Source organism: Archocentrus centrarchus, chromosome 11, assembly GCF_007364275.1.
Source record: "Archocentrus centrarchus isolate MPI-CPG fArcCen1 chromosome 11, fArcCen1, whole genome shotgun sequence".
NCBI classification, from domain to species: Eukaryota; Metazoa; Chordata; class Actinopteri; order Cichliformes; family Cichlidae; genus Archocentrus; species Archocentrus centrarchus.
The window spans coordinates 4253816-4259635 of record NC_044356.1 but is presented as its reverse complement, the minus strand read 5'-3'; the positions used below and the strand labels follow the sequence as shown (position 1 = coordinate 4259635).

Below are 5820 nucleotides of genomic sequence, written 5' to 3'. Positions count from 1 at the left end.
AAATGACAAACTACTGGCAGGGATAAAAGAATACCCACCCCTGCCAGCCACCTCTCACTGAGGCCAACTCCAGACTGGAAAAGAATCCAGCATCTCTCCAGGACACTGGTTCCAGAGCCCAAGCCAAGCATTGAGGTGAGCCCAACTATATCTATAGCTAGTATTGCTCAACCTCACACATTAGCTCAGGCTCCTTCCCCACCAGAGAGCTGATGTTCTACGTCCCAAAAGCTAGCCTTGATAGTCTGGGATTGGACCGCAAGGGCTTTTGCCCATGATCGCCACCTGGCGCACATTGAACATAACCCCTATGGTGTTTCCCGTGGGAAATGGGCCTACAGGAGAGTGGGTTCGTGTATTCTCTCTTTGGGCTGTACCTGGCTGGGCCCCACAGGCTAAGGCCCAACACCAGGCACTCTCCCTTGAGCTCCCTCCTCAAGCCTGGAGGGTGGCCTCCAGGGTGGGGTCCCTATTCCGGTCAGGATAAATTGGTCTTTTAAATTTTCTTCCCGTTAAGGTAACCTAAATTGCTTTGAGTCTGGTCCCGGTCACCCAGGCAAATTGGTCCTGGGCAGACCCTAAATTTATTTATGAAATGACAGTCTTATGTTGTATTTAATTGCTCTCCAGTTTTACCCCCTTTGTTAGGCATTAATACATTTTTGTTTGATGTTTTTTATCGATAGGGTCAGGAAGTATGATAATATAGGATTATATATATATTATATATTTTTTTTTTTCTCAGCTCTCAGCGGAGACGGTCGCACTTTTCTTCTCTCCCCAGCCCTTCCAGCTGGCTACGTTATGGATTCCTGTGTGGTGTGGAAGATGACGTGCCTGGCCATATTGTCAATGGAATACACACACATTTGGCTTATTGACACTGGGGTTTCTCCGAATTGGACCGGGAGATACCTGGTTTGTCGTTGCAATTCAGGAAGTCTAGGCAGCTGTCTGGCCTTGGTAAGGCTGCTTATGACGGGAACGCGGGAAGGGTACAGACTCAAACTCAGACTCTGTATATCTGGAGCTGATTCTGAGGGGTAAGATCTTGGAGATGTATGTATCTGTTTCTGCACGGCGAAGGAACGAACCAAGAAGATTCGGATGAATTGGATTTTTCGCCACAGAGAGGTGCCAGTAAGACTGAAGGCTGTCAACAATTTAATCAGTACAGTCTGTACCAAAACAAGTCGCAGAATCAGGAATTTGGCTCCCTGACGTTCTTGGACTGCCGCTTATCAAATTGTCTCCGGGATGTTTGTAAACAGATGCTCTACGCCCCCGCTGTCCTGTCTTCTTCTGACCTGTGTTGGACTGATCTCCCTGACCTAGCCGCTGATGAACTCTACATCTTATCAGAACTGTTAGCTGAGGAGGGAGTTTGAGTCAGCCCCACAGTAGCCCGACCACCCCCCCTCACCCCCCGCCTCCACTGGCTCCCCTGTCCATCCCTCCCCACCCTAGTGCTCCCATGCTATATGTTTCTGCTCTGTCGCAGAGGTTTTTGTAACCTTATACTGTGTATGTGTGAATGTATACAAAGTATGAGATGATTTTTTTCCTCACTCATCCCTATATGTTTTCACTATTGTTTCTGTCTTTTTAATGGCAGCGCCTCCAGAAGGGGGGCAGCATGGCCACAGTTCACCTATCTCCCCATGTTTGTTCTGTTTGTCTTCTTGGATGGGTGTTCTGTTAACTGTAATTTCCCCATTGTGGGATCAATAAAGTATCATCATATGAAGTAATGCTATGATTTCACATTCAGTCTTAGTTCAGGAAGTATTTTGATTAACATTTTGTCCTTTTTTCTGCTTTCTCCCTTTCCAGCCACACAATGTCTTCAAATGCCACGGACACTGAAGCCATCAATAACACGAGCTTCATCCTCTACACAGTGACTGTCGTGCTCGGCATCACAGGGAATGCCATGGTGATCTGGGTGGCTGGATTCAAACTTAAGGTGGATATAGAGTGTTTAAAGTGTTTCAACTACCATCTGAAGTTGTCAATAATCTCTTCAGTAGAGTCATAATTATTATGTAAAATATTTTCTAATTATTTACACAGGAAGGCCAGTTTAGTTAATAAAACTAAATAAATAACTGATTATTAGCATTTGTAAACATTGCAGGCAGCTGTGCACATAGCATCCAGTAAGCTATAACCAGGATGCTAGTAATTATTGTGAATTAATTTTTTATGTTACATGTAAATCAGGAACACAAGTATCATAACCATTATATTCATGTAAACACACTCACTTTTATCACTCAAAATCTTAATATACTTGGAATTATTGGCTTTAAAAAAAAAACAAACAAAAACAAAAAAACACCTGTTCAATAATTTACAAGCCTGCTTTCAGAAAAAAATCCTCTAAGAGTCTTTAATGTCAATATCATGACTTTATAAGTACATGAGCCAAAACTGAGAATAAACCCATATGTTCCATACAAAAACATATTATCATCAGTGGTTGCTAATCCAAGTATAAGAGATAAGGTTGATCTATACTACTGTTCAAAAGGTATTAGCCAAACTTCATTTCTTTATTTTTGCTGAGAAAATGGGAAATAGGGATTTACTGAAACATGTGAGAACATAAATAAAAGTGCAGTATGTGAGGCAAAAACAGTTTCTTCAACACAGCCTGAACTCTGTTCATCTTGGTAGCCTTTTGTTCCATTCTCTGTCAAGCTGATCCCACACTGCTTCAGTGATGTTGAGGTCTCGGCTCTGGGGAGGCCAGTCCATGACTGATAGTTTTCCACTGTGTGTTTTTCCATTTCCCTTCCTTAAGAATGGCTTCTTGACAGCTAGGCTTCCACTGAGACCATTAATGATGAGGATTCAGTGAAAAATAATTGTTAATTCAATAATTCAACTGAAAGGCCAGGTACCAGGACTGGACTGGAAATTGGTAAAAAAAAAAGCAGTGTTCAAAGAAAAGATGTTTAGACAGCCAGGAGAATTGTTACTCAAGACCACTGTTACAATTATAATAAAGTTAAAGTGAAAAGAAATGAGGGGTGGCTCTTCTATCTCTAATGCTGTGAAAAATTATTTGCTCCTTTCCTGTTTTCTTATGTTTTTGCTTTTGGCACACTTACATGTCTCAGATCATCAAACAGATTTTAATATTAGACAAAGATAACCTAAAGAAATGCAAAATGCAGTTTTTTTAGATGATATTTCACTTATTAAGAGAAAAAAGCTAACTAAATTCTCTTGGCCTGATGTGAAAAAGTAATTACGCCCATGTAAAAAAAATGATGCATTAACCAATTTTTTTGGAAAGCTGAGACACATGAAGACACAGAAGCCATCTTTTAGCCTTATTTTTTTTATATGATGTTTCCTTATCAGGAGCAATGTGGCTAAATTAATATGCCAAAAGTACGTGGTTAGACTGGGTTTGGGCCACACCCTTTTACAATGTGACACGTTTGCCAGTATATGACAACATTTCCTATCAGAGATTTTTCATGTACTTATTCACATGATCACTAGATTTGTGCATGAGCTGTGTTGCTTTTTATTTCTTATTAATTACGACTGAGGAGAACAGCCTCCTGAGCCTGACAGAAGTTAAAGGAGTGTGATATTTTAAACTGACACTGGCTATTCAGTGGGTTGATAACATCCCAGTCTGGCAACTTTCCTCATGTAAATAAAAAAATAATATATTTTTTCTTCTCTTCTCCTTCTTGTTTTATTTCCTTCTTCCTCCTCAGCCGACAGTCACCAATGTGTGGTTAGTGAATTTGGCGATAGCAGACCTGATCTTCTGCTTCACACGAATCTTCTCCCTTACTCAAATGAAGTTATCTTGTTGGCTTTTTGGCCCCTTTCTCTGCCAGTTCCACGGTTTCTTTAAGCAAACCAACATGTTCTGCTCAGTCTTTGTGCTGGCTGTCATCAGTCTGGATCGAGTGCTCTGCGTCACGCAGCCCGTCCTCACAAAACACCGACGCACGCTGTGGGCAGCGAGGGTGGTGGCGGTCTGCATCTGGATCACAGCAATCCTCTTCAGCATTCCCTACTTCATCTACCGCCAAACCTACCTGGACAACAACCTGACTAAGTGTGCAATGGTTTGGGTGGAGAAGCCAGTGGAGTACAAAAGCCCCAAAGTTGTTCTCTACTCCTTCAACTTCGTGTGCGGCTTCATAATTCCCTTCACGGTCATTCTGGTCTGTTACATCTTGGTTGGCGTGGGCCTCCGACGTACCCGCCTGTTGCGGAAGTCCCGCCTCCTGCGTATTGTAGCATGTTTGGTCATTGCCTTCTTCCTGTGCTGGGCACCTTACCACTGCCTCCAACTGGTAGACATGGTGGACAATGAAAACAAAGTGGTGAAAATCTGGTACCCTGTAACAAAGGCCGTTGCCTATTTTAACAGCTGTGTGAACCCACTGTTGTACTTCTGCATGGGGCTAGAAGTGAAGGAGGGGTTTAGACAGAAACTCATGAGAGTTTATAAAAGAGCTCTGGCAGATGATATGGATAGCCAGATGACTCAATCCACTGACCGGGCTTTGGATTAAAGCTCTGGGTTGGAATAAAATACCCATGCAGTGGCAGGAAGCAGTGGGTGGGGCTAAAGTTTGAGTTTCTTCCAATGATCTTGAAGTTCAGAAAAATATATATCCATGTTTTAACCTATGAATACAGGAGTGAAATGACAAAAGCACGTTAGCTTTTATGATCAAATTCAGTATTTCATAGTGAAACATAATAGGTGGACAGAAAGCATTAACGATAATGGATTAAATTAAAATCACTTACAATAGAATTTATCAACAATGACTTAATAAAATAAGAAGTGTGGGAACCATTAATCTGCCACTTAACCTGCCTCAGATGCAATGTATTATTAGTCTAGGCAGTGGTTCCCAAAGTCAAGAGTGCTGCGGCCCCCTTAAAAACCAGAAAATCCCATGCCCCCCGCCTGTGCTAGAAGCCTGCCTTCACGCTCATCAAAATACAGCAGAAAGTGATGCATTTCCTTGAAATTTTGAAAAACATAAGTGACACAGACTGCTAGCTACAGTGTATCACAAAAGTGAGTACACCCCTCACATTTCTGCAGATATTTAAGTATATCTTTTCATGAGACAACACTGACAAAATCACACTTTGACACAATGAAAAGTAGTCTGTGCGCAGCTAAAAGAAGGCAAGAGAACAAGCTGTGTCCATTTGAATACCAACTTTGAATATATATCTGTGAAAAAAGTAAATGCTGTATTATGTTGGAAATACAGGCTGGCTTCAGCCTTTCTTGGGTTGTAACTAAGACTGTTATTGTCAAGTCTTTCCCTTACATTTTGACCAGATAAATATTTCTCTGTGCTGTTATATTGACTTTACAAATGGCATTTGTCTGAGGGGCATTTCATTAAAATTACTGTTTACACAGGATTTTTTTATTGAAGACAATATGTGTTTTGTTTTGTGGTTTTTTGGGTTTTTTTGTCCAACATGTTATTATGTTGGGGCAGCAGGGTGGCGTGGTGGTTAGCACCGCTGCCTCACAGCTGGGATAACACCCAGAAGGCCTGGGCTCATTTCCACCTTGGCCCGGGTCTCTCACTGTGTAGAGCTTGCGTGTTGTCTGTGTGGGCTTCCTCCAGGTACTCCAGTTTCCTCCCACAGTGGGGTTAGGTTAATTGGCCACTCTAAATTGCCCATAGGGGTGAATGTGAGTATGAATGGTTGTCTGTCTCTCTGTGTTAGCCCTGGCTGGCTGGCAACCTGCACAGGGTGTACCCTGCCCCCTGCCCTCGTGGGGCAGGGTACCCCAAACAGGAT

The 5820-nt window shown here is 42.3% G+C and overlaps 1 protein-coding gene across 1 annotated transcript; it reads left to right on the top strand.

Annotated features, from left to right (window-relative positions):
• The first annotated feature begins 1840 nt into the window (after nucleotides 1-1840).
• On the top strand, nucleotides 1841-4553 carry LOC115788668 (formyl peptide receptor 2-like). The gene is made up of 2 exons (XM_030741797.1): nucleotides 1841-1966; nucleotides 3741-4553. The coding sequence occupies exons 1-2, from the start codon at nucleotides 1841-1843 to the stop codon at nucleotides 4551-4553; spliced, it is 939 nt and encodes a 312-aa protein (XP_030597657.1).
• The last annotated feature ends 1267 nt before the right edge of the window (nucleotides 4554-5820 follow it).

What these genes read in the sequence shown, in the direction of transcription:
- LOC115788668 (XM_030741797.1), top strand. Translation starts at nt 1,841, where the DNA reads ATGTCTTCAAATGCCACGGACACTGAAGCCATCAATAACACGAGCTTC. An exon ending in TGGCTGGATTCAAACTTAAG is followed by an intron (nt 1,967 to 3,740) that starts GTGGATATAGAG and finishes CTTCCTCCTCAG; the next exon opens with CCGACAGTCACCAATGTGTG.